We start from the raw sequence: 25,392 nt of genomic DNA on the forward strand, positions 1-25,392 counted from the left end.
GTTGTCACGTATTTGAAGCAGTATTTTGCAGGTGGAGATGTGGGAAGGTGCCAGAGTGGGGAGTGTGACACTAGGAGCCCCTGAAAGAAAAATCCATTTGGTTTTTGTTTTGTGGATTTGTAATGAAGCTCTTCTTTCCCTAAAACATAGTAGTTTTTAGTTTCTGTCCAAAATTGTCACTTTGTATAAAATGGGGGTAGGAAAGGCAGTTTCAAAAGCATGAGGGGAAGCCCCCTGAGGGGCAGCAACTCTGAGGAGACCCATAAACCCGTGAGGGTGTTGTAAAATGTGGAATATGTCAAGGTTATCGCGTAGGTAAGGATGTTCTTCAGTGTAAGATGTTTGTATGTTTTCAAATCTAACCAGCGGAATGAATAGCAGCAGCCCTTACGCAAGGACATCCTGGAGTTAACAAGCTGTAAGGATAAAGTGAATCAGTATGTTGAAGTATATCTATGTATACATTGTTGGGTTGGCAAAATACTCAAGGTCTATGTATCTTGTGGGTGAACTATGTTTTAGTATTGTAACTAAAAATCAGGCTATGGGTCAGGAAGGCACCTACCTAGGGGGTCAAGTCCCTTTTCACGAGGGTGTGGAGGCATTATCTGGGATTACTTAACTTGTATAGAAAGCACTAACCAATCGCTATGGAGGGGCTGTGCTGGGCGCGTTCCTAACGCTGAATTTCTGAGTATGAATGATGGTGGTGCCACACGTGTGCAACGCCACCGAGCAACGCCTTGCGCAGCTCCGAAATCAAGGTCTCGAGTGTGTGTCATCATCGGCTTGTTGCACACCGGGGAACGAGCCCGGTTTGGTGGGCAACCGCGAGAGCCCCGTGAGGGGAGCGGTCCGTGAGGGGAGCGATCCGTGAGGGGAGCCCCGGGGAGCGGTCCGTGAGGGGAGCCCCATGAGGGGAGCCCCGGGGTGCGGTCCGTGAGGGGTGCGGTCCGTGAGGGGAGCCCTGTGAGGGCAACCCCGAGGAGCTCACGGTGGCGGCGGAGCTGACGGAAAGCGCGGGGCGGCGCGGCGGAAGGGGCGGTGCGGGCTCGGCGGCCGCATGGGGGCCGTGTGGGGTCGTGCGGCGCGGCTCGGGCTCCCCGCGGCGCGGGCGGCGGCGGTGCCGGCGAGCGGCGGCGGGCGGCGGCTGGGCTGGCTGTGCGGTGCCGGGGCGGGCCCGCCGCTGCCGCTGCCGCTGCTGGCGGCGCTGCCCCGCGGGCCGGCCCGCCCGCCTCACTTCCTGCGCGCCGGGGCGGGGCGCGCGTCCTGGGGCCGCCGCGCCGAGACCGGCCCCGCCGCTGGCACTGGCACTGGCAGCAGCGCTGCCGCCGCGCACCTTCCCGGGGAACCCCCAGCAGCCATGCCCGCCGCCGAGCCCGAGCACAGCCCCGCCGAGCCGCAGGCGCCGGCCGGCGCGGAGTCGGTGCGGCGCGGCCGCCGGAGGAAGGTCAAGGTGGGAGCGCCACGTGCGGCCGCGGGTGCGGCCATTTTGTGCGGGCTTGCGGGGCTTGAAGCCGGCTGGGGGCGGGCGGGGGGAGGAAGGTGTTCCCTCCCGGTGACCGCGGCTTTCCCGCAGCAGGAGGAGACGCCGGGGAAGAAGGTGAAGCAGCAGGTGAAGGCGAAGCGCCGCGGTAAGGCCGAGGCCGAGCAGGCGCAGCCCGAGGAGAGCGAGCTGGGGGACGGCGACTTCGAGCCCCCCGTGCCCAAGAAGACGAAAAAAGCCAAGGAGAAGAGCAATGGTGTGGTAGGAGAGAGCGACGCGTCCCAGCCGGCGGTGAAATCTGCCCCTGCTGTGCTCGGCAGCGTGACATCCCCGGCTGCTCAGAGCGTGGCGGCCGCAGAGCAGGACAGCCACGCCGAGGTAGGGATGCTTCGCCAGCAAAGCCTTTGTCCTGGTTAATTAACGTTCCGCTGGTAATTAGTGCGCTTAATAACGCGTACAGCGCGCTGTGTGGAGACCTGAGCTGTGGGGCAGTGTGGGAGCACGAGGAATCTGTGGGCATTGTGCCGCGGACATGCGCTTGTTCCTGGGCACGGGAATGCCGGGCATCCCGCCTCTCATCCCGCCCGGATGGGTGAGGCTCGGTAGTGCACGCACCAGCACGTGGGAGCTGCTCTCCACGTGCTTCCCCTCCCGCTAAATCCCGAGGGGAAGGAAGGCGGCTGCCTGGGGGCAGTTTCCGTGTGTGCTGCTCTTCGTGTCGCGGCTTGTTGGTGTCCCACAGCACAAAGGTTTCTCCCCGCTGCACAGGCAGCCACGGTCCAGAAACGTGCTGTGCTTTGTGCTGTGCTTTCCCTCTCTGATGGGAGCAGCTTTGAAGAAGAATTGGCCAAGTGTTCCGTAATGGAAAGGCACAGTTATGCTCATTAGTTCATGCTTCTCACACAAACGTGCAAGGGCCTTTCTGTGGGTAGTTTTGTGTCTAAGGTGAGAACATGTATCAAGAGAGTGCTTTTTGTACCTCAGGTGTAACGATGTGACTTATTGGATCTCTGAAGGAAAAGCCAAATTTTGTGTTTTGACTATTTATTCACGTGTAAAGTTCAAAGCTCTTTGCGTGGTGTAACACATAGGGGGAAAATCCTGCTTTGCACAGTGAATTGTGACACCAGATGTGTTTTCCTGTGAAAAACAGTTTTCTCAGGGTTTCAGTGGACTTTAATTAAGATTTTTAGCAAATAGTTTCCATTTCCTGACTTGCCAAGCATATATGTACAAGTGCCTACATCAAAAGGGTTTTCTTTTTCATTGAATAGAAAGGAGGTATCTGGTTAAATTGTGCTTGTAAAGCAACTGCACAGCTTTTATTGAGTGGCTGTGTAGGGTATGTTCTGTGCTCCTCTTGGAGGGACACTAAGTCTTTTTTCTGTTTTTTTTTTTTTTTTTTAATCCTATTAGGAGCTGACAGAAGAAGAAAAAGAAGGTGCCTTCTCTAATTTTCCTCTCTCACAAAACACTGTCAAGCTTCTCACAGGTTAGTTCACGTGGTAGAAAACATTTCTGTAAATGTTTGGTCAGAATTGTGTTCTGTTACCTACATAAGCCAAGTGTAAATATTCCTAAATTGTGTTACATTTGTATGGTAAGGATGGCATAAGAAATCACTGTGGATTCAGAGAATCTGCTGTTGTTAGTAGAAAAAAAGTTTTCTGGTTTGTTCAATTTCAGATGCCTTAATATGAAATTATTCCTCATGGAGTGGTTTTTCCTAGATATACATTCTAGAGACACATTTCTCATCAGCATCATTCTATGTATCTTTACTTCTGTTCCTGTGTCTGCTGTCTACAATATTGCTTCTTAGACAAGCCTGATGGAGTTTTGTATATGAAGAATATTTGCCTTGTGAGAACAGATTTTCAATTCTTGAAACAGATTGTTTATTCTCATAGATAGTTTGGGGCATTTTCATCTCTCTTTGTGATTAGTTTTGTTGAGGAAGCCATTGCTGTAGGGTTCTTGTCCCCTGTGTTGGGTAGATGTGCAATTCTTATCCTTTGGAAAAAATTCTCCTTATTGCTTTCTGTTTTCCTTGTTCTGAAGTTTCATTTGGATGGCTTGTTTCACTTCCACTGTGCAAAATCTCCTTGAAGTTTTACAATGTTTTGAAATAAACGTCATTGCCTTCTTGCCTTAAAAACCCAGCTACCACAAACTCTTGAGCTGTATCAGAAAACACATGTTGGGTTTTTTTCCTTCTCCTGTTGTCTTAAACTGTACATAACAAAGAAGACTGTATTTCATTGTGGATACTCAACTCTCACTGCGTGGGTGGAACATCTTTTGATCTAGAGTAGGAATAAACCACAAAGCTGCATGGTTTTCTTTTAAGTTGCAATTTCTGTTGTGTTCAGGATTTGAGGTGGTGTGCCCTTCATATCTGGGCAATTTATATATGAGGACTTCTAATTTTTGTTTTGCCTTTTAGTGAAACCTCTTTCAATTCTCTTACAGCTCGAGGTGTAAAATACCTGTTCCCTGTGCAAGTGAAGACTTTCCAGCCCATATATGATGGCAAAGATGTAATTGCTCAAGCTCGAACAGGAACTGGGAAAACCCTTTCCTTTGCCCTTCCACTGATTGAAAAGCTCCAGAGTGTCTCACAGGATGGGAGAAGAGGCCGTGCACCAAAAGTAACTTACACTTCAGGGTTTACACCAAAACCTTAGAGCATGGCAGGTTTTGATTTTACTGTTGCTTTGGGGCTTTCTGTTGGGAACTTCTTTGTCCTTTGCTGGTTTTGTAATAGTGAATGCTTTGCTCAGATCAGGAGATAGTGTGACAGAGTTTTGCAGCATGACAGTAATGGCACATTTTGTGTTTGGGGTCCCCTGTGCCTGTGTTTGGGCAAACAGGGCACTGCAGCAGTGCCTAGGAAACTGCCAGGCTGCTGTCCTTGGGCACGGAGCAGCTTTGGGGTTCAGTCCCCTGCCTCTTCTGAGGTGGTGTTGGAGTCACCTGGACTTGTCCCTGTTTGCTGAGCTTGTTCCTCACTGTAAATTCCACAGTGATAACTGAAGGCTTTTGGGTATTTTTTTTTCCCCTCATGATGGATCCTCAAGAGATGCAAGTGGAGTTTACCAGGGATGGAATTGGTAATCTGATGCCAGTGATCAGATACCTGTTCCCATGCATTGCAGTGCATGTATTTATCATTAGGCTGCAGAGCTATATACAGTCTGCAGATTCATTGCCTGCTTTATCTGTTTATTTTATTAACTGTAAAGGCAATGTAAATTTTTAAATCTTACTACCTGAAAGATTTTAAGGGATTAATTCAGATCTTTGTTCTATTGGTTCATTCTTAAATGTTGGGAGGAAGGGTAGATACTGGAGGAAGGCTGGTTGGTGGAGAAAAGGAGGGATGTATGGCTGGAGTGCATCATGCTATGTATGTATCTTTTACAATCTAACTACACCAGATTTAGTGACTGTTCCTACCCCTTAATGCTGAGCTGCACCTTCATTGCCCTTGGTAATGTGGCTTTAACATACGAAAGAAAATTACTGTTGTTCTAGTCTTGGTTATCTTGTAGCACTTCCCCTTGTTCCCTCTTGCTGGCCCTGAAGCTCCTTGTGGCAGGGAATATTAATATTGCTGGGATGTTGGGAAGCTGTGGGCACCTCTACAACAAGTGCAGAGTGAAGATGGGAGTGCAAGCTGTTTGACATGAAGTAAACTCTTTTCTCCTGCACCTTCTCCCAAGCACAGCTGCATTTTTGTCTGGTTTTCTCTCCCTTCAGGTGCTGGTTCTTGTTCCAACCAGGGAACTGGCCATTCAGGTAGCCAAAGACTTCAAGAATTTCACAAAGAAACTGTCAGTTGCTTGTTTTTATGGAGGAGCTCCATATAAAGAACAACGTAAGTAACTGCCAAGGAATTACTAATGGATTGGAGCTGACTTTCCAAATGCATCCCATAAGTAAAAATGGGCTTTTTGCCCCCTCAGACTTTGAGTTCAGTCAGGAACTCAGTTGGTGTGGCTTTCAAAGGAAGCACACAGCCTGGGTTGAATTATTTTAGTTCCAAAAAATCTTCAGGGAAAAGAATGGTTGTAGTTCTGTGAAGTGTCTAGTCCTGTTAATTTCTTCTTTATTGTGTTTTTTTGTGAACATAGACCAGGACTAGGTGACAGTCCACAGAAAGGGGAGAATGTGTATGTGCCTGTGGCTCTGTGGATCTCCAGAGGTAGCTGTGACCAAGTTTAGCTGGAAAATGGAATTGTTTCCATGTAGTAGAGCTCTGAAGGTTTCTAATGTCAAATGATTGAAATTGGTGTATTTCCTGTAACTTCAGTGAGGTTTGGCTGGTACTCCCCACAGAGCAGCTAGGGCTGCAGTTAACTCCTGTGTCTGTTACTTTGGATGTTGTGCTTTATTCTGAGGTTAAAGGGCAGCAGCTTGTTGCTTCTGAAATGAGAAGTGTTGCTGTTGCTGACTTCTTATCGTGTTGTCTCTCAGCAGTCTGACACTGTCCTTGTTTCTCTGTCTTCCAGTTGATCTCCTTAAAAGCGGCATCGATATTCTGGTGGGAACTCCTGGCCGGATCAAAGACCACATTCAGAACAGCAAGCTGGAGCTTTCCAGTGTGAAGCACGTTGTTTTGGATGAGGTGGATCATATGTTGGACATGGGCTTTGCTGAACAGGTGGAAGAGATCTTGGGGTCGTCCTATAAGAAAGGTGAACTGAGACATCAGGGGAGGAGCAGGGGACAATGCAGAAAACACAGTTATGCTGCTTTAGAAACTTCTGGTGCACCTCCAACTTAAAATCTCTGTGTGATGCTAGAAAAGGGGAAGGTAGAGTTGGAAAGGGTTCAAAAAGAGGTGTCAGAAGGCTGAAGGGCTGGAGTGGCATCTCTGGAAGGAGTGGAGTGAAAAAAAAGGGGGAAAAAGGCAGCAAATCCAACTCCCTAATCCCTACTGTTCCTCGTCCTGAGTGAGGTGACTTGAGCAGAGGGTTAGGTTCTGTCTGTACACTTGTCACCACACAAAGCTGACAATGAGGGACTATTTGCTCTATTCTGATATAGTGGGTGTTCAGCAAAGCTGTCAGGTATGGCACAGAAGGTTATTTTAATGTGTGTAACTCCTTGCCACATTTCACTAGTTCCAGAAGTTTTGAAAAGGATTGAATTATTGGAAATAGAAATCTCAGTGATTAGTAAGGGCAAGACTTACCACTATGGCTTTGAAAGCCATGAAAAGCTAACTGCTGGCATATTGTTCCTTACACATATGTGTACACATACTGTACTGACTTAGTGCACACAGAAACCTGTCAGTGTGAGAGCAGCTCTGTCTCTTTCATCAGTTCTCAAGTGTCAGGGTCTGTTGAGATATCTGAAGTGGATGGCCTTTCCTTGCAGGCTCTGAGAACAACCCGCAGACGCTGCTGTTTTCTGCAACTTGTCCACGATGGGTTTATGATGTAGCAAAAAAATACATGAGAGATGAGTATGAACAGATTGACCTGATTGGAAAGAAGACTCAAAGGACAGCCACAACTGTGGAAGTGAGTTCTGCTGCAGAGGAGTGCAGGTCCTGAGAGCAAATGGCCTTGATAAAATGTGTTATGCATTGACTTTATAAATGGGCGTGTGGAATGACTTCTCACATGGTTCACACAGATTTTGTAAGCAAAGCTTTCATGTGGCACCTGTCATTTGCAAGCTTAAAAAAATAAAAATGCTTTTTTTGTTCATTTTGTCTGTCATGAGTGGCTTAGATTTATCATAGGTTTCTTGTTTCTTTCCCAAACAGCACTTGGCCATACAGTGTCGCTCATCTGAGAGGGCAGGAGTTCTTGGGGACATCATCCAGGTCTACAGTGGCACCCGTGGGCGGACCATTGTCTTCTGTGAGACCAAAAGGGAAGCACATGAGTTGGCTATGAATGCTTCTCTCAAACAGGTACTGGGGCTCAGTGGAGAGCAGTGGTCGGGGTTGCCAGGGGTTGAATGCCCTGAAGTAAATAGGGGGTCGCAGCTGTGTGGAGAAAATTGTTTCTGTGCGTCGTTTTAAGACTTGTGAAAGCTGTTTCTAAAAATTCAGCTTTGAAGTTAAAATATCCTCTTGACAGAGATTATGAATTTATTCCTTTGGCTTTAAAGTAGTGCAGGACACAGATCAATAGGAAATGCACAACCTGTGCTGAATAAACAGGAGATAGTAATAATTGTAAGAAACAGAGAGCTAGTGTAGTGGACATGTCCCATCTTATATTAGGGTGCTTTTTGGATTCCCATCTCTTAATAGCAGTGGTCTTTGAACAGTCATTCAGGAAAATACAGCTAATATGGTGGAATGAAATGCCTTGTTACCCTTGGAAGGTTTGCCAGGAGTTTGTTTGGACCGCAGGTGATCTGTTGAGCAGGTCTTCTGTGCTTGCCTGAATTCCTATCCTTTTTCTGAATGTGAGGAAAAGTGCTGCATATTTTTCAGAGAAAATCCTGTTTGATTCCAAATGCTGATTTATGGAGAGCGAACAGTGGTGGGAGCACATGGTTTGCCTAGTATTAGAGAAATCGCATGTACCATCCGCATTAAAAAGTTGCAGCAATAATTATAATAACAAAAAATAATTATTGTTATTGCAACAATAATTTCTGCCTGTTGGCCATGCTACTTTCATAGTAAATCCCAGAGAAGTATCCAATAAAGTAGGATGCTTTATATTCCTTTGGTATCAGCTTTGTAATTATTTTCTGTTGCTCTGCACAGTGTTTTGGGGTTTACAGTTAATCTTTAGATGCTGCAGCCTAGACTCACACTAAATGTCATGTTAATGGCTTGTTTTACTGACAGGATGCCCAGTCCTTGCATGGTGACATTCCACAGAAACAGAGAGAAATCACATTAAAAGGCTTCAGAAACGGTGTGTTTGAAGTGCTGATTGCAACAAATGTAGCTGCCCGTGGGTTGGATATTCCTGAGGTTGACCTTGTTATACAGTGCTCACCACCAAAAGTAAGTCATTAGAGGAAACTAAAATTGGATTAACGTTTTTTTTTTTTGGTGCTGGGATAGTGGGTTATTTCTCTGTTTCATCAGAAATATGTTCTCTTCCAATTAATTTTTGAGTTCATGATTTTTTTGTAAATGCTAGGCCTAAAATTTTGTAGTTACAGTTTTACAGTTTGAGCTTTGATTAAAGTCTTGGGTTTTGTTTACTCTGGAAGCTCATAAGATAGGTTTTGACATTGTGAAACTTTCCTGGATTCTTTCTGAATGTTGCTGAGTTTCATAAGAATTCTAAAATATTTCTGTTGCTTTTTTCATATTTTGAAACTCCAGTGGAGCTTTTTATTTAAAACACTTGAAATGTCTGTCAGCAGGGTTTGTTAAAGCTGAGCAGCATACTTTGGGTGGGGGGGCACATGCAAACCTGAGTGGCTTACGTGCAGTTGTAAGTTTGGGTATAAACACGTAATGCATCACTCATTAGGCTTCTGAATTTGAGTTTAGCTTGTGTTTAATCTGAAATGCCAGCAGTTTAAGTAACACAAGGTTTTCTGACGTTGACCTGAATTTGTGAAGGATGTGGATTCCTACATCCATCGTTCTGGGCGCACGGGCCGAGCGGGCCGGACCGGCATCTGCATTTGCTTGTTTCAGAGAAGAGAAGAAGATCTTCTGAAACAAGTCGAGCACAAAGCGGTGAGTTGTACCTCAGAGCTCTGCTTAAGGAAGTTAATCAGCTCCTAAAAGGACCCTGCCACTTTTGGGCTTTGTAATCATGGGTTGCTGAGTCCAGAATGGGAGTCTCCAGTCCCATAAACGAGTAGGCCTAAAGTGCTGATTTTGGTGTTTGTAAATGCTTCTGTGTCGGCCTGTTCTTGCATTGCCTGAGCCATCCCATGCTGGCAGTCCCCCGTGCATGTCAGCAGGCAGGCTGGGACAGGAATGCCTAAGGCAGACTTGCATCACAGTCTGCATCTACATTGGAGTAAAGTAGCTCCAGATTAACAAAGCTGGGAACTTAAAAGTTCATTTTAGCTTTAGAAGTGACTTAGCAAAGAGTATGTTGATCTTGCAAACAGTAAGTAGAGATCTCAGTAATGTGATTTAGACAGGATTGAGTTGTAGACTGCTGGCAATACCTTTAATTTGTTTTCTTGATTTCAGGGTATTACCTTTAAGCGTGTAGGAGTTCCCTCTGCTACAGATGTAATTAAAGCTTCAAGTAGTGATGCCAAAAAGTAAGTTTATTTGCCTGTTCTTAAAAAAGGTTTAAGGGATGTTGTTGCTCTAGATGCTTAGAGCTTAATGCACATCTTTAAGGGATCAGGCCTGTATGTGAGCATGGCTTTGCCTTTGTTGTAGAAGTCAGCTGCTTTGTGTATAGACAACATAAGATGGTATCAGTAAATCTGTGTGCTGAGCATAGACCTTTTCACAGAACATAATGTTGTCTTAGTTTTTGTAAAAAAATAACCTTTGTTTATAAAATCAGAAATCAGTGACAGAAGAGGGAAGTACTGTCCTGAGGAGATTTTGTTTGCTCAGATGACGTGGTGGAAACAGCGTGCAAAAAGCAATACTTGGTATAATGAAGAGTTACTCTGCAGTAGTGAGGGTGTTTTAGCCCTGGCTTGTGTTTCCTTGTGTTATTTCTGAGGGTTGTGGCTTTTATTCCATGCAGCTGTGTTTACATTTGCTGCCCCTGTGGTGGAAATTGTTTGAAGCAGGTTATTATAATTTGCGAGGATTTGACCAGTATGAAGCAGATGATGGGCATGGTGTTGGGTTCACTGTGTCCTGAAAAATGCTGGGGGAGCTGGTGTACCAGAAATAGCATTACAGAAGTAGCTGTTCTTAGTTTCCGATCTTTTTTTCCCCACTGCCCTTTTCAGAAATAACTGATTCAGGGTATGTCTTGAATGTGGCTGCACTTCACAATTTCTTATCTCTTTAAACCCATCTTGCAACTGTGTAGGTTGCTGGAGGCCGTTCCTCCCTCTGCAGTGGACTACTTCAGAAAATCAGCCGAAGAGCTGATAGATGAGAAGGGGGCAGTGGCTGCCCTGGCTGCAGCCCTGGCACACATTTCTGGGGCCACTCACATCCAGCAGCGCTCCCTGCTCAACTCCACAGCCGTAAGTAGTGATGCACCCCTGGTAACAAGGATGCATGCATGAATTGCCAGTGTGGCACCTCCTTCCCAGACTTTTTCAGCTGGGGTTCTGAATAGCTGTTACCCCCCAGGCTCCTGCTGTGTTGCTTGTTCCTTAGCTGAAATCAACTCTTCCCAGGAGAAACTCAAAATCAGTAAGTTTTCTTGTGATGAAAATTGAAAGAATTTCTCCAGAGACTGAAGTGACAGAAGACTTTGATGCTCTAAGAGAGTTTAACTAATGACATTTTACAAGCATATAGATTAGTTGGTGCTATTGCAGTTTCCTCCTTATCAAGAATCTTTTACATTTGTCATACTGCAAGTGTGGCATGTGATTGCCTGATCTCAAAGAGATCTTGACTGAAGGAAAGTACATAATTTCCATTTTCTAATGCATTTAGGAGAATGTGGCCCAGGTCATGGTGTGGTGACCCAGTTTTGCACATACTGTGTGACTGAACTGTGGTTCTTGTTTGAGGTTTTTTAATCTGTTTTCTAGCAGCAGGTTTGACCAAGTTTAGCCTTGCTGAACATTTTTCTCTGTTTGCTGCAGGGCTTTGTGACCATGGTGTTGAAGTGCTCAATAGAGATGCATTCCATGGGCTATGCCTGGCGGGGGCTGAAGGAGCAGCTCGGGGAGGAGGTTGATAACAAAGTGTCTGCAATGCGTTTCCTCAAGGGGAAGATGGTGAGACGGGCCAGCCTTGGGAATGGAGGGATATGTGGGGCTTTGTGTGTGTTCACATGTCACCAGTTTGTGCAGGAACTGAGGCTGGAGTGCTGAAGTACTGGTACAGAATGTTGGTACTGCACTATCCCTACTCAAACTCATTTCTCAGGAAATTATAACCTATCTTGATTATGCTGTTTATGCATCTGCTCTTGGGAAAAAAAAAGGCTTTGATATTAATTGAGTGCTTTAAAACACTTACTAGAGACATTTATCCTAAATGATAATGCAGGAATTACCTCCTAAAAAAAAGCATCAGAAATATATATATATATATATATATATATGTATAGTGGGATTGGTTTTGAGACCTTTATTCTTTCATTGTAAATATGTGCCTTTTTTGTTTGTTTGTTTTTAGGGCGTGTGCTTTGATATCCCTGTTGATGAGCTGAGTAATATACAGGTATGTTTGTGTAGCCAGAGCTGGCTTTAAAATCTGGTGATTTGAAAACTGGCAACTGGCTGTATAAGATTCAGTATGGGGTGCTTAGGGAGGTTGTGGTTTAATAAGGATTTTGCATAGGCAGCAGAGTGATTAGAAAGAATGCAGCAGAATCATTAGAAAGTACCCTGCCATGCCTCTTCTCATTTCTGTTCCCATGATATTACCTGATTTCATTAAACAAAATTCTGTGGTCTCTGGCTGCTCTGTGTTCTGGCCTCTCCAGTGTATTTGAGAATTCATCAGTTTTCTGTTGACTTCCCTCTTGTCCCTTGTGATTGTTTATCCTTTGTCACAGGACTGTCACAGGACTGTATCTCCCAGGGGGGATCTAATGGCCTGTTTTGGCAGGGGTGGGATTTGTCTGGAAATGCCCTTGCATTCAGCGTTGCTTCTGATGCAGCAGAGCCTTGGACACCCCTGCAGGCGGGTAAACCCTGGTTCCCTTGCTCTGCTTTCAGGAGCAGTGGAGGGACACGCGGCGCTGGCAGCTGTCGGTGGCCAGCGAGTTGCCTGAGCTGGAGGAACATCCCCAGGATGCAGCACGAGGCTCCTCCAGGTTCGGGAGCAACAGGCAAGGAGACTTCAAGAGAAACGGCTGGTTCAAGAGTGGAAATCGGGGACTTTAACAGAGCACTGACTGAGCTCTGCTACAGATAATGGGACTGAGCTGAATTTTATGAGGCAGTAAAAGCCTGTTAGACACTCCTCTTTGTCTTTATTCCTTGATAAAGCAGCCTGTTTTTGAGGATGGCGAAAAATCACGTTTGCTGAAGTCACTGGGTGTTCTGGGAGATGTTTTTTTTCTGCCCAGCACAGTAGCTGCTGCCTGTAAGGGCATCTGTGACCTAGCAGTGGGCGTGCCTGGAAACTCAGCCCTGCGAGGGAACAGAATTCATGCAGGCACGGACAGTGACCGCTCCTTGCCTCTTCAGCAGCGCTGAAAAATCGGGTTCTGAAATAAATTTTCAGAAAAACCGGCCATCCCCCCCGTTCCCCGTTCCTTCCCCGGGTGCGGGGCTCGCTGTCCTGCGGGCGCTCCCTCCCTCCCTCACGGCGCCTGAGGGGCGGGGCGGGGCCGTGGCGGGGCGGGGCCGTGGCGGGGCGGGGCCATGGCGGGGCGGGGCCGGGCCGGCGGGAAGATGGCGGCGGCGGCGGGCGGAGGCTGGCCCGCGGTGTGCGAGAAGTTCCGCGCCGCCCGCACGCTCTCGGCCGTGGAGTCCCTCAAGGACCCCGAGACGGAGCCGTACCGCTCCAAGTACAGCGCCCGGGCGCTGCTGCAGGAGGTGAAGCAGCTGCTGAGCGCCGCCGAGGAGGGCGGCGAGGCGGTGCTGGCCGTGCGGCGGGCCGTGCTGGAGTACGAGCTGGGCGTCAACCACACGGACACCGAGGAGCTGTCGGCCGGCGACGAGCACCTGCAGCGCTGCACGCAGCTCCTGGAGCCGCACCGCCTCTCCCCGGACTGCGTGTCCCTCTACATCCAGGCCCAGGTGGGCGGGGGAGGCCGCGGGGCTCCGGCCGAGCGGGGCCCTGTGTGGGCCGGGGGGCTCCGGCCGAGCGGGGCCTTGTGCCCGCGGGCTGGGCCGGGTGTTCTCGGCCGGGCACTGCCGGGGGATCCGGGGCGCTCCCGCGTCCTGGCAGCTGCTGCTCGTCCTGCCCTAACAAACGCAGCAGCGCTGGCCTTCAGTTCTTGCTGGGAGGAACCATTCGCCGGTGGTGGTTGTTGGAGGGATGCTTTTCTGGTTTGAGCCTCCTGCTGGCGCCTCGGGGCGTGCAGAGCATCTATAAAATATGTTCTCATTCAAACTGGGTGTTAATAGATCAGCGTGCTTTTCTGGACAGACCGAGACAAAATTTGTGACAACTGTGCAAGAATAAATTAGAAAAAGACTTCGCTACGTCCAGAATTTATTTGTGATACATTAGCTCATTGGTTGTCAAAGTGATGTTGGGAGATGCTTTTATTGATACATTATCCTGAAGCGATAAAGTGTTTGTTTTTTCAGCATTGCCTGTTATATTTTAAGCTATTTCATTTTATCTGAGATGGATAAATACAGTTCTGTTGGTGTTTGAATTAATATTTTCTCCTTATTCTGAAGAAGGGAATGATCAAAATTAGTTCTTGCTACATGAAGATTCACAGAAGGGCTTTTACTTGATCACTTTGTCATGGTCAATGAAGTATTCTCCTAGTACATGAAATAGAGCAGTTATTTAGATATTTATGTCAAAAATGGTTGCCCTAACTAGAGAAGGCTCCATAGTGCTTCCTCATCAAACTGTCAAGGAGCTGTGGGCTGACATGGAAGGGTGGAAGTGGAATGATGACTTGTCTTGCACTGGTTAAATGAGCGGAGTTGTCTGGGACAGTGAGGTTCCATCTGCTCCTTGTCCTTCAGCGTGAGGGTTTGGATACACTCCTACCAATCCCTCATCCTTGGGGAGGTGAGGAGGTTGCTCCAGCTGCAGTAAATAACATCTTTCCCCACGTCCCTGGGGAGACATGGCTCTTGTGGCTCAGGAGATGCCACTGTGCTTCTGACCTGGGTGCTGGAAGGCAGCTCTTCTCTCTGTCAGCCCAAAGTCTGCATGCACCTCTCTGTTTTGGGGCCTCCAGGATGAAGTTTGCAGTGCATGTGGGTGCTGTGGTCCAGCAGTGCTGGCTCTGCTCTCTCCTGGCTCTGTCCTCAGGGGTGGAGCTGAGCCAGAGCTGGGAAAGGAACCCTCAGCTCCCCAGGGCTGGAACTGGCTTGAGTGCTTAATTTAAACCAGTTCTGATTTAAAAGCAGTGGCTGCCATCAGTGGCAGCACTTCTCCACGCTCTGGGATGTCTGCAGTGTGTTCCACGGCAGTGACTGCTGTTTTGTAGGAAGAAGCATTCCTTTTTCCTGCTGGGCCTCTTTCTTTATCCCCACTTCTGATTGCTGAGCTTTTGCATAAGACTGTGTTTCCCAGTCTCTGTCTAATGCAATCTGGTTTGTTCCACTGCTTGGCCTTGGGCAAAGTGTTTCAGTTCATAAACAACATGTGATGTGCTTTCTTATAAAAACAGAGGAGTGGAACTGAAAGGGGCACAGGGCTGGCATACAGCTACACATTCTAATTATTTTGAAGGTTTTTGGGTTTGTTTTTTTTTTATTAGCCCTCTTGAGTTTTGTAACAGCACTGCCTAGGATTTAAATTAGCACATCAGACATAGATTATTATTAACACCATCTTATTAATAAAATTAGAGGTACTTTTTGTCAAAGTTGAGTCCACAGATGCAGTTGCTTTAATTTAAATTTGAAGGCAATAGTCTATAACTTTTGGACCTCAGAGGTGCTCTTAATCTCTTTCCATTGTTGAAAATATACAAGCATTCATTCCTAGCATATTTTTTTCTTGTTATTTTTTTTTCTATGGAGTCATGTTAACAAATTTCTGATTTCTTGTCTCATTTTGTGATATTTGTATGTAACATAAAAGCTGCGTGAATTGGATGCAGAACATACTCTGTGAAAAAAGCTCATTATTTGAACACACTAGTCCTTATGTAGCAGACTAAACAGAGAAGGACTGTGAGGTGTATTTTTTATGTGAAATTTGCTGTGTGAAACCCCCCCCCCCCCTTTTGAGCCACTTACAGTGAAATGTGTGGGCACGATTTCTGCTTCTTGAAATCCATTGTATTAGAACACACACATACATGAGGATGAAGATTGATCAATTGTTTGGAAAAACATGTGTGATTCAAATGGAATGTGACTATTTTTTTTTTCTTTTACCTTTAGAACATTCTGGGGATCCTGTGGTCTCAAAGGGATGAAATTGAAACTGCACAAACTTACTTGGAATCTGCAGAAGCCTTGTACAATCAATACATGAAAGAGGTACTGTGTTAATGTCTTGGCAGGTCTTACTTTCACCTGCCACTTGCAGGTTAAGTAATCTTTGAAATAAACATGCAGTGGAGTTTTGAGTTTCTGTGCTGTATACTGGCTGCTGTGATACTTTTGGCAAGTGATACAAATTGTACAGCTGTGTAGGACAAGGCAAATTAGTGCATTACTTGCTAATTTCAAAATAGAAAAAATTTTGCTGAAAAATAATGGTCCCTTTTGAAAACCCCTTAATAATCCAAAGTTGATACCTGGTAGAATTTGGATTTTAATGAGGACTATTATTAAATGTTATCTTGGAAATGCAATAAAAATATCCATTGCTTTCAGTGGGAAAAGGAAGCAAAACTAATATTTGCATGATTTGCTCTGACTGTGCACTGTTTTACAGGGGCAAGTAGTTTAGTTCCATATCCAAGAGGACAATCTCACAGACAGCTAACCCTCTCATGCATATTAAACAGCCTTTTGAGCTGTGGATTCTGCTGTGGATCCTACAAAGACTCCCTTGTGCTATTTTTAAGCTCTTTGCAAAGCTGTTCCTGTGCTGAGTTGCCTCAGGGACAGTTGTGGAGTGAACTAAAAACATTTGTGGCCTTCAAGAAGCAGTAGCTGTGTCTCAGCACAGCTGAGTAGGTTGGACAGACCTTAGTTTCATGAAATTACAGGTTCAGTTCAGGTTTTGCTGTGAAATTGGTTTAGAGCACTGATTATACTTGTGGAGATTTACTTTTATTCTTGGTTGGTGACTGCCCTCTCTCCACCTTTGCAGTCATGCTGGCCTGCAGTGGTAGGAGAGGTAATGGATCTAGAACAAAGCCCCACTTGTGCTGAAAAGCTTGTCAGTTTATTTCCTGCCCTCTGGATCAGTTGGGCTGACCAGAGATACTGCATCTCTCTAATTAATTCCTGGTGTTCAACTTTGATATTTATACCCAGCCCCAGCTATCACATGACTCCCAAAAGCATCTGGTACTTGCTCCAGCTATTATGAAATTAAACTGGTGCTATGGTATAGTGGATTGAAGTGCTGCCAGGTACTTCACATTTGCACTGTAGACTTTTCTGAAACTTTAAATTTTTGTTAGTAGTGGTTACTGAATATTTCTTCTGGGACTTTGCTGCCTGACTAGGTGTAGTGGTTTTGGTTTGTTAATTTGAGATTATTTTGTTAATGTATTAAAGAGTGTGGTGGGTTTTAGTGTTGGTTAATTGTTAAGTGTATTTTTTCTTGTTGTGAGGTAGGATTAGGAGAAAGGTAAAGTATGTTTAAAAGGATGTAAAGAAAAATTTATTAGCAGTAATTAAAATGAAGAGTAATAAGAATTAGAGTAAAACTTTCAGAATACTTCTCTTCTGTTGCTGCCAGGTGTCCCCAAAGGGTAATAGTTAGCATTGCCTCCATGGTCCCCAGGAGGCTGATCAATCACTTTATTATTCTACACTTATTAAGAAAACCCATCACCCTTACTCATGACACAGGTGGACCCAATTGATCCTTGAATCCAAACACATCGCCATTGACCAAGGAATCCACCTTTGGTGAGCAAATCTCCATAACACATTCCACGTGTTCACAACAACAGGTGCAGCAAATGGAAATAAGAATTGTTTCTCGTTCTTTCCTCTGATCTTCTCACAGCCTTCCCCAGGACAATGCCTGGCAAAGTTGTGAATTGCTCTCTGTGGCCACTCTCTTCTCCTTATAACTTTTTTTTCTTTTTGACAATGTAAAGAACAAAATCTAAAATTTTCGTTAGTTTACTAGGAACTAAAAGAAGAAAAAATCCCAAATTTCTTTCATTTTTAACATGTATTTTTTCACACAAACACATACAAGTCTCTAATAACTAAAAACCTTACATCACTTTTGTAAGTACTCCCTGTACAAAACCAAAGCACCAGGGTTATTCATACACAATGATCACTTGCCACACTTTCCCCCCACCATTATTTACCTCTTACAGTTCAAGGCATTGTGCAGTCAAACATAATTATGCTTTAAGTCTTCCTTTTAGAAGAAACCACAGATTTATACAATGGTGCCAACATTTGTCGTTCACAAATTATAAATATGTGAATGTAGTTTTTGTAACATTCCCCATTTCTAGGCTGTCAGGGAGTCTTTGGTAAACTGCTGATGATGGAGACATTTTCCTGAGCTGATGGATTTAGTTGTTTACTGACTGGGTCCAATTAACTTAAAAAATTGGATAGGGTGGTTTCTCCCCCTAAAGCAAAACCAAGGCAAAGAGCTTGGGCTAATGAAGTCCACCTAGAAGGAAGAGTTGGAGAGCTCTTTCTGAGGATAAGTAAAGGCATAAGGCTTAATATCAGAGACAGATCTGTAGATGTACAGGAAGGAGGCAAGAATGTTGCTTACTGTGTCATTTCAGTTCTTTTCTTTGCAGGAATAGCTCTAGTCTTGGCAGAATATACTCCAAATCTTGTTAGAACGTTTGTATCTAAAGGAAACAAGAGGAAGAGTTATAAATTCATCTCATAAAAACTAATGAGTTGTAAACAAAGACCTACAGATTAAAAGATCATATAATATAAAAATCTACATGCCTCTGGTAGGTTAAACATGCTTTAGTTTATTTGTCACTATGTGTTTCAGGTACATTTGCTCAATTTTAAGATGAGTAAAACTCTTATATTAAAAGCAAGTAAATCCCCTGTTCAGGGATTTTTTATGAGACACAGTACAAACATAGTGTGTGTTCTTCCCTGTGAAGTGAGTGCATTCTCTGCCTTTGTGCTGTTCCTGCCTAAGTCTGCATTAACTCATAAAAAGTATTTATTGAAGCTGACTTTTATTTGTTGCCTTACTTTCTCTTTGGCCAAGAAAGAAATGTGGTTAGGAAAGGGCTAGACAAGCTGCATACTAACCTGGACTTTGTTGCTGGCAGACATGTTGGACACCCTCCAGGATGCACTGTGTAATCAGAGAAAATCTCTCCTTAAAAGATGGTTTCATTTGAAGTGTTTTAGAATTGGCACCTGAAGTTACTCACAATTGCAAAGGAAATGGGATAAGCCCAGGCTAATAAAGCTCTGCCATAAGCAATGTTCATCTGTTGGGATTGCCTGTGAACTGTCTGGTGACATTATTGACAATTGTCTTAGATCTGGATACAGCAATGTCAAAAGATGTATAGTTGTCTGTGTAAGGATTCTGACAGAACTTGTGGTTTGAAGAACAAAAAAGTGCTTCTAATGATGGGAACCACCACCATCCATTAATAACTTGCATGTAGGTTCTGCCTGGTAGGAGGGTTTAGCAGCTTCATCCTGCAGAGACGTTGTGTGTTGTCTCATTTGTTTGTCTGAGTAAATGATCTTGGCAGCTCGTGGATTCTGGGAGTCCCTTTAGAGCAGTCTTCACAGCAGCTCTGCTGAGCACTCAGCACTTGGTGTTCTCTGCAGTACTTCCTGCAGGATGTTTTCTTGCTACTGCTCAGTGCAGCTGGGCAAACGAATGTTTCACACTTGAAGGAGTGCTTGGTACTAAATTGATGCCTCAGAGCCCAGAATGTTATTGTACAAAATAAAGATGCCCAGTAGAATCTTGCAGAGTCCAGGCTGAGTATCTGTGGTGCAGGCAGCATGCATTGCTTTAATGTACATAAGCAGAAGTGTCCTGCAAGCTGTGAGCCTTGTCCGTGTAGAATTGTGACTTTCATCCTCTGAATCTCCTGAGTGTTGTGGAAATGCTCTGGAGAAGTGGCACTGAGATGGGTTATGTGAAGCTTTGTTGAATTTGGGATTGGCAAATGGTAAATGATTTGTAGCCAGGAGAGGGAGCACAGTGCCACAGAGTAAGAAATGTAGTTTGCTGAATGTGTCATGTACCCTTGCAGGATGGAAATCCTCCCCTGGATCCCAGTGAACATTTCATGGCAGAAGAAGAAAAACTCACAGACCAAGAAAGATCCAAAAGGTGGATGTTAAGCAGCATACTTACTTTTTTTTTATTAAATTATGAGTAAGTATTTAAGGAGGAAAAAGAAAAACATCTAAAGAGACTGTTGTTGCTTTTCCAGATTTGAAAAAGCCTACACACACACTCTGTATTACCTGGCACAAGTGTACCAGCACCTGGAGATGACTGAGAAGGCTGCCCAGTATTGCCACACCACGCTGAAACGGCAGCTCGAGTACTGCGGCTACTGCCCCGTGGAGTGGGCCCGCAACGCTGCCACTCTGTCACAGTACTACCTCTCCAAGGTATGCCTCCAGGCTTTTCTGCTGTAATTCTGCCATTAATGCAGCTGCCACCTCAAGCAGTTGTTCAAACAGCTCTTTGGGACAGCTCTCCAAGATGAACTGAAAGTCTGTACCTATAAAACCACAAGTTTCTTCTGACATGAGGCATCTGTCAGGTTTTTTCTGAAGAGGACGTGGTGGCTTTCCTGTGGGGTTGTGATGGCAATGGGGAAGATGAACAGGGCTGTAAACATGAGAAAAGCTCTGTGGTTCATGAGATATTAGCAGTGATGCGATGTCATGTTCATAAGTAAACTTTGGGATTATAATAATTTAAAATTCTTTATTGTGTTGTTCTCTTACAATGAAGTTTGAAAACAAAAAGCATCTGAGGGCCAAGGTATGGCTTCTTGTTTATAATAAATTATTGTCCTTTGTGCCTTAGCATGTGCTCAAGAGTTGTTTGAACCTATGTGAACATGAAAGTGAATATGTGAGTTGGTAGCTGTTTGCCATGTGTTGACTCTAAACAATGCTGTTAGGATGTGCTAACACGGGAAGCTTTATTTAGGAATTTCTATATTCCAGGCTATTTAGATGCTCTTTTCTGATGCTTTAAAAGATTCCTGCCCTACCTATGGCAGTTAATGCTAATTTCAATAGTAATCCTAATTTCCATATCTTTTTGATGCAGTGATAGCACTAGTTATTTAACAGTGCACTGCCAAATATGGGTACAGGAATCTGATCTGACTCACGGTGTGAGCTGTGTGTCCGGCTGTTCCCACTGTGGTAGTGTTTGCAAGGTGTCACTTCCTTCACCTCAGGGCAGCCAGAACAGTCAGAACATTCAGTGTACACAGCCAGCATTAAAGGAAAGGCTTGGTGTTGTGGCTGTGGTACAGAAAAAACAATTAGAACATATTGTATTCAGTAATAGGTGTGGAAAAATTGTGTTTTCGTCCAGTGCCTGGGGAATATGCTCCAGAGCCTCTCAGTTCTGTCATTTCCCTTGTGGTCGTGTGTGCTCACTGTCTGAGCTGAGGGGTTTGGCCAAGTGACAGCAGGGCTTGAGCTGCTCACACCTGTGCTGAATGCTGCTCTCTTTCTCTCAGGAATGTTTTATGGAGGCTCGACACTGTCTAGCAGCAGCCAATGTCATCTTCAGCCAAGCTGGACAGGTGCCATCTGCTGAGGACTGTGAGTTTATAAAAAATTTTGAATAAAATTGTTGTGAATGAAGCATCACTATGTGTTAATGTTTAAAACTGAAGTTTAACAAAATGTACAAAACTTACCCCCGTGTTAATTTTCTAAAATATGTTTTAATAGAGTTGAATGTTTCTGAGAAGTGACTGGTACTACAGCTCAAGATTGGCTGTGTAGACCCTCTGAGAAAAAGTGCTTGTTTCTGGTGTTTCAGAAAGCAGTAATTTAGTAAAAGTGAAATTTAAAACAATATCTGCTTCAAGAGTGGCAATGTCTCTGATCCATTTGGCTTTGTACACGTGCTAAAAATGCAGTTTGGCTCAGTGATCAGAGGGCAGTCATTCAGTGAACCAACCCAGGTGCTTCCTGGAAATAGCTTTAAAACAGGGAGCAAATCTGCAGCTCTAAAAACCCCAAATCCAGAGCGTGCTTGTGTTGTCTTTTGTTGCTGGATGCTGCAGCCTCATCAGTGGCTGTTTTTGGAGTTGAGGCTGCCCTCCTTGTTTGGGCCTTGATGCAAAGGAGCACCTTGGCAGTGCAGTGTGAATAGCAGGAGAAGAAACTCTGAGAGAGCTGACCCTAGTTTTAAGGACCTATGTTTCCATGATGGTGTCAGTGCTCTGTTTTAGGCCTAGGCTTTACTTATCTACAGCACACCCTTTTGTGTCTGCCTTGGGCAAGGGAAAGCTTCCAGTTGATAGAGCTTTAATTCATGGAGAGGGAGCAAGAAGGAGCCAGCTAAGTTCTATCTTGATTTCTTCCTGCACCACATAGGAATAGTGATCATCCTGTTTATTTTGGTGAATAATTGCTTATCCTACCTTCCTTCCTTTGCATGGGACAGAGAGCTGGGCTGTGGACTTGCAGAAGGCTCTAACTTACAGAAAGAACAATACACAGTCAGCATTGGCCATTCCCAAGCACTTCCATTTTATCATGTTAATTGGAATCTAAGCGAGCACAGACATAATTAATAAATGTGCCTTTTCTTAGATTAACAGCAATTCTTAATTCCGTGATAAGAAATTGATTTGCTCTAATGAAAGATAATGAATGCAGTGGGTCTGAGTGTGAAGTTGGGTTTTTATTTGGTGATCAGAAGTGCTGCTGTCCTGTAGGAATGTCCTTGTTCAGCTAACTCACTGCCTTCTGCAGAGAGACTGGGAAATGAGTTTTTGTTGAAATCTGTTTGGTTTATGAAAATTTTATCTTGAGAGATCAGCAGTGCTGCTGTCTGTGATATTGGGGAGACTTTGGGGAGAAAAATACAGAAGCTGTAGAGCTAATAAATGGTGTGTTTGTACCAGGTAGCTTAACCAAAGGCAGTTTCCCCTATTTTGTTCCCTTTTTTGGTAGCAAGTCTGGGGCCCATTGCAATGCAAATGCCCTTACCATCCTCAGAAACAATTACTAGGCAGACAGCTGAAGCTCAGAAAATGAATTATCCTGATTTCCTTCTTGTACTACAAAGAGTCCTGGAAACCTTTTCCAGTAAAACATCTTGAAGATTAAAGTATTTTTAAAGATACATTATGATCTATTTATTTTCAGAACACATACATGACAAATCCTTGCTAATCTGTACGAGTTTCTAACAAAAATGATAATTTACAGAACTATTACATAAACTAACATGGAGAACATGTTTCTGTCTAAGCATGAGGGAAATGAAATACAAGTATATTCTTTGCATGGAGCATTTGAGGGTCTTGCTGGAGTGCTGGACTTCTCTTAAAGTTTTTTTGTGTTTTTATGTCCATTCAGCAGATGAAACAGAGCCAGACCAACAGGACCTTCCACAGAGGAAAGCTGAAATTGCAAGGTGTTGGATTAAGTATTGCCTGAATCTTCTGCAGAGCGCTCGAAAATTGCTTGAGGTAACAGAAGATCTGTTCTGTAGCTGTCATTGTCTAACAGCAAACCAAGTCTGCTTTGATCTTTGCAAGAGGAGTCAGTTTGCAGTTGGTAACAAGGAATAAGCAATTGCCCAGTGAGCAAAACAATAAATGCTTGCAGTGCAGCAAGTGTTTCATGGTATGCTTTGACTTAAATGCAACACTTAAGAGTAAGCACAGATAGGGGATCAGCTCTGTGGAGTGATCAGGGCATTGTTTTTACAGCAAATTCACAAATTTTCCTCCTCTCTGCTGCATTTTCTTGCAGCTTGATTTGACAGATTCCTTATTTAACTGCTAGTAAGAACATTGTCTTAATGTGCAACAGTTTTCTGTGCTGATGTTCTCATTCATTCAAGCATTTGATGAATTCAGATTTGATTCAGTTCACTTAATTCATTTAAATATTTCTTCAGATGTTTAAACCAGCATTTGCTGAAATGCTTTATGAAGCAGAGCCCTTGGGCTTAACATTTATTCTTTTGGCTATTTTGTCACACAGGGTAGAGAGACTGAACCACCTTAATTTCATGTCTTTTCAAAATTGATAGTGTAAGTGACATGATTCTTTTGTTAATATAAGGCCTCATATATCAACGATTTCTGTTTTGTCTTGCTCACTAGTTTATATTTCAAAAGTGACTCAAAATGATTCAGTCTCTCTTTATAAGCCATATTCATTTTTAATTAGCATGCTTTCTCATTTCAGGATAACATAGGAGAGCTGGATCCCGACAGGCAATTGGAACTTAAAGCCCAAAGGAAAAAAGAAGAGGATGAAAAGGAGAAGGGCAGGAAAAAAGCTGTCCTTTTTGGGACAAGTGATATATGTGACTCTGTCTTAGCCGTGGAGGAGAAAGTGAGCAGTGTATATCCTTTAGATTTTCAAGAAGCCAGAGAAGTCTTCCTGGTTGGTCAGAACTATGTTCAGGAGGCAAAAGAGTTCTTTCAGGTCGATGGTTACGTTACTGACCATATTGAAATTGTTCAGGATCACAGTGCTTTGTTTAAGGTACTTGCTTTCTTTGAAGAAGACTATGAGAGGCGCTGCAAAATGCACAAGCGTAGGATAGACATGCTGGAGCCCATCTACACAGACCTGAACCCCCAGTACTACCTGCTGATCCGTAGGCAGCTCCAGTGTGAGCTAGCTGACACCTATTATGAGATGATGGATTTAAAGGTGGCTATTGGTAACAAGCTAGAGAAACTAGACTCACACACAGTTAAAAAAATTAATTCTCTGGCTCAGTTTGCAATCAAATATTATGAACTCTTCTTAGATTCTTTGAGGAACCCTGATAAGGTGTTTCCTGAAAAACTCGAGGAAGATGTTCTTCGCCCTGCCATGGTGGCTAAATTTCATATTGCACGACTGTATGGTAAGCTTATTACTTCAGACAGCAAAAAGCAACTGGAAAATATGCAAACATCATTGGAATATTACTCATTTCTGGTAGACTATTGTGAAAAGTATCCAGAAGCTGTCCCTGCCATTGAAACTGAGCTAGAACTCAGTAAGGAGATGGTGAATCTTCTTCCAGCAAGCATGGAGAGGCTAAGAGCAAAGGTGTCTTCATTTGAATAAAAGCTTGCCTTGGAGGCAGTGGGCACTGTCAGAACAGTTACCTGTCCAGGCCAGTGCTGTGGCACAGCTTCCCTACTGATTGATAGAGGTCAGGTGTCTGCAGGGACATCCACCTGCAGCCTGCACTAGTGTAACCTTGTGAACAACTCAGAGCCCTCCCGGTCCATAGCTCACCCACACTAATGGTATAAACTCTAAATGTAAAGTATAAGTCCAGCTAATGCTTTGTACTCTGTGTCCTATATGTAAATATACACCTTTTCTCCCTCCCAGCTTTTTATTTGGTGTATGATTCAGTTCTAAAGTGTAGTGCTGTATGAAAATAGTTTTTTTAAAGAGAATCTTATTTTAATTTTTTTTTTTCTTATAAACCTGAGGCATGTTCTTCCAACTAGAATGCATTTTATCTCTTCTAACGTTTGTCCCCAGAAAACTTTATCAATGTGAAGGGAACTTGTTTTTAGTATTTATTTTGTATGTTGCTTGTTGTTCTTTTCCTTGTTAATCAAAATCTGTTGATATAGGCTCAATAAATGGACTAGTCTGGCTAAATGTTTCTTCAGAGTCCTTGGAATTCTGTTTCCTGTGTCTTACTAAGCTACAATACATGTTTTAACTTTGGCCAAAGTAAGTAGTTGTAAACGTGTTTCCATATGAGTGTCTTTGTTAAAAACACATGAGCAATTGTAGTGCCAGAAGCCAGAGCAAGAAAGCAGCCAACTTTTTGTGGTGGGAGGAGATGCTCTGCTCCTAACACACCGTGGAGCATTCCCAGGTCCTGTGCTCTAGTGCTGCAGACATTTCCTGAT

The 25,392-nt window shown here is 44.2% G+C and overlaps 2 protein-coding genes across 4 annotated transcripts; both read left to right on the plus strand.

Moving 5' to 3' along the window:
- Positions 1 to 1,059: 1,059 nt before the first annotated feature.
- On the plus strand, positions 1,060 to 12,577 carry LOC135306169 (nucleolar RNA helicase 2-like). Of its 2 annotated transcripts, none has more exons than XM_064429742.1 (15): positions 1,060 to 1,456; positions 1,580 to 1,864; positions 2,903 to 2,978; positions 3,959 to 4,137; positions 5,249 to 5,366; positions 6,001 to 6,186; positions 6,875 to 7,020; positions 7,269 to 7,418; positions 8,313 to 8,474; positions 9,045 to 9,164; positions 9,633 to 9,706; positions 10,444 to 10,603; positions 11,177 to 11,311; positions 11,715 to 11,759; positions 12,260 to 12,577. In XM_064429742.1, exons 1-15 carry the CDS (start codon positions 1,064 to 1,066, stop codon positions 12,425 to 12,427), a joined length of 2,397 nt encoding a protein of 798 aa, XP_064285812.1. In that variant the 5' UTR covers positions 1,060 to 1,063; the 3' UTR covers positions 12,428 to 12,577. The 2 variants fall into 2 exon arrangements, with proteins under 2 accessions (XP_064285812.1, XP_064285814.1); XM_064429744.1 differs by having other exon boundaries at positions 1,583 to 1,864.
- A 334-nt stretch (positions 12,578 to 12,911) lies between these two features.
- On the plus strand, positions 12,912 to 25,135 carry KIFBP (kinesin family binding protein). 2 transcript variants are annotated; one of them, XM_064429745.1, is made up of 7 exons: positions 12,912 to 13,288; positions 15,575 to 15,673; positions 19,546 to 19,625; positions 19,729 to 19,912; positions 21,007 to 21,091; positions 22,865 to 22,977; positions 23,705 to 25,135. In XM_064429745.1, exons 1-7 carry the CDS (start codon positions 12,941 to 12,943, stop codon positions 24,581 to 24,583), a joined length of 1,788 nt encoding a protein of 595 aa, XP_064285815.1. In that variant the 5' UTR covers positions 12,912 to 12,940; the 3' UTR covers positions 24,584 to 25,135. The 2 variants fall into 2 exon arrangements, with proteins under 2 accessions (XP_064285815.1, XP_064285816.1); XM_064429746.1 differs by having other exon boundaries at positions 22,868 to 22,977.
- The last annotated feature ends 257 nt before the right edge of the window (positions 25,136 to 25,392 follow it).

This window comes from Passer domesticus, chromosome 8 (assembly GCF_036417665.1).
Source record: "Passer domesticus isolate bPasDom1 chromosome 8, bPasDom1.hap1, whole genome shotgun sequence".
NCBI classification, from domain to species: Eukaryota; Metazoa; Chordata; class Aves; order Passeriformes; family Passeridae; genus Passer; species Passer domesticus.

What these genes read in the sequence shown, in the direction of transcription:
- LOC135306169 (XM_064429742.1), top strand. Translation starts at nt 1,064, where the DNA reads ATGGGGGCCGTGTGGGGTCGTGCGGCGCGGCTCGGGCTCCCCGCGGCG. An exon ending in GCCGCCGGAGGAAGGTCAAG is followed by an intron (nt 1,457 to 1,579) that starts GTGGGAGCGCCA and finishes GCTTTCCCGCAG; the next exon opens with CAGGAGGAGACGCCGGGGAA. An exon ending in AGCAGGACAGCCACGCCGAG is followed by an intron (nt 1,865 to 2,902) that starts GTAGGGATGCTT and finishes TAATCCTATTAG; the next exon opens with GAGCTGACAGAAGAAGAAAA.
- KIFBP (XM_064429745.1), top strand. Translation starts at nt 12,941, where the DNA reads ATGGCGGCGGCGGCGGGCGGAGGCTGGCCCGCGGTGTGCGAGAAGTTC. An exon ending in CACAGTACTACCTCTCCAAG is followed by an intron (nt 19,913 to 21,006) that starts GTATGCCTCCAG and finishes TCTTTCTCTCAG; the next exon opens with GAATGTTTTATGGAGGCTCG. An exon ending in GCGCTCGAAAATTGCTTGAG is followed by an intron (nt 22,978 to 23,704) that starts GTAACAGAAGAT and finishes TTCTCATTTCAG; the next exon opens with GATAACATAGGAGAGCTGGA.